Source organism: Arachis hypogaea, chromosome 8 (assembly GCF_003086295.3).
Source record: "Arachis hypogaea cultivar Tifrunner chromosome 8, arahy.Tifrunner.gnm2.J5K5, whole genome shotgun sequence".
Taxonomy (NCBI): Eukaryota; Viridiplantae; Streptophyta; class Magnoliopsida; order Fabales; family Fabaceae; genus Arachis; species Arachis hypogaea.
In genome coordinates, this window is record NC_092043.1 from 17772135 (window position 1) to 17773168 (window position 1034).

The 1034-nt window shown below is 40.6% G+C and overlaps 1 protein-coding gene across 1 annotated transcript; it reads right to left on the reverse strand.

Moving 5' to 3' along the window:
- Window positions 1–1034, reverse strand: LOC112706409 (uncharacterized). The gene is made up of 2 exons (XM_072200821.1): window positions 433–1034; window positions 1–302 (listed from the first exon to the last, which is right to left on the reverse strand). Exons 1-2 carry the CDS (start codon window positions 964–966, stop codon window positions 219–221), a joined length of 618 nt encoding a protein of 205 aa, XP_072056922.1. The 5' UTR covers window positions 967–1034; the 3' UTR covers window positions 1–218.

Genomic DNA, 1034 nt, shown 5'->3' on the forward strand with positions numbered 1-1034 from the left:
TTTGAGCAAGTAATATGACATATTTGATTAATAATCAATAAAATGAACCATTGTTTAGAGCGAGTACAGTCACAGTTTCTTTTAACAAAAAATAAATACTTCACAAGTGTAATTTCCTAATATTAAGTTTCACTTCTTCCGAGGGTGCTTAAATCCAGGAGTTGATATAAACTTCAGAAAATTTGTGAATCGTGAGGCAGTGGTTGAACTCGCACCCTTTATTGGGTCCAGTGCTGTAGAGGGAGTTGGTGGTGGTGACCTTCTTCTAGCAGGTAGTTTGGCAGGTCTTGTGGTTGGTTCCGCTTTTAGTTAAGTAAATTACACAAAACACAAACCACAAATGAAAATCCAAATTCGTCACCCACTAAACCTTTTTCAGAGTTATTAGTCCATGAATTAATAAAAAGGTGTATTATAGAATTACTGTTGTACCTTTTGAGAATTTTCTGGTTCAGAACAACTTGACTGTGATAGTTCAATCTCTGAAGCTTGACCAATAGGAGCAAAATTGATTGCAGACGGGATATTGTTTGTAATATTAGCAGTAGCCGTAACTGTACTAGTAGCAGTGACAGTTGCAGTGGCCTGAGCAGTTGTAGTGACCTGGGCAGTAGCATTTTTAGGGTCTTTAGCATCCTCCACAGCTTTTGCAGTTGCCGCGGTATCAGCTACAGCTTGAGCAGCATCAGCTGCTCCTTTCTTTTCACACCCTCTCTTGGTATGACCTTTTTGCAAGCAGTACCTATAGGTGAATTGTCGAAGCTGTCTTTTCATGGTTGTAGCTGGCTTAGCTTTCTTGTTAGAACTTGTGCCTTCATCGAAGTCCTTCCTCCTCTTTGTTTGAAGGTTTCCTGGCTTCCTCTTGATTGATGGTGCCAATAGCCTGTTATACTGACTTTGTTCCCAAAAGGTTTGGCCAGGTATAGGATTGATGTGGTACTTGTATGTTTCCTTGTAAGACTCCATAGTTATCAACTTGTGGCAGAAATCCTCCGGGTGCTTGTTCACTCGGGCCAGTGCAGCACAAGCATGAA

Bases quoted from the DNA above. Each gene is read 5' to 3' on its own strand.
- LOC112706409 (XM_072200821.1), bottom strand. From the start codon at position 966: ATGGAGTCTTACAAGGAAACATACAAGTACCACATCAATCCTATACCT. The intron at 303-432 runs GTACAACAGTAA...CTTAACTAAAAG, and splicing joins AACCAGAAAATTCTCAAAAG to CGGAACCAACCACAAGACCT.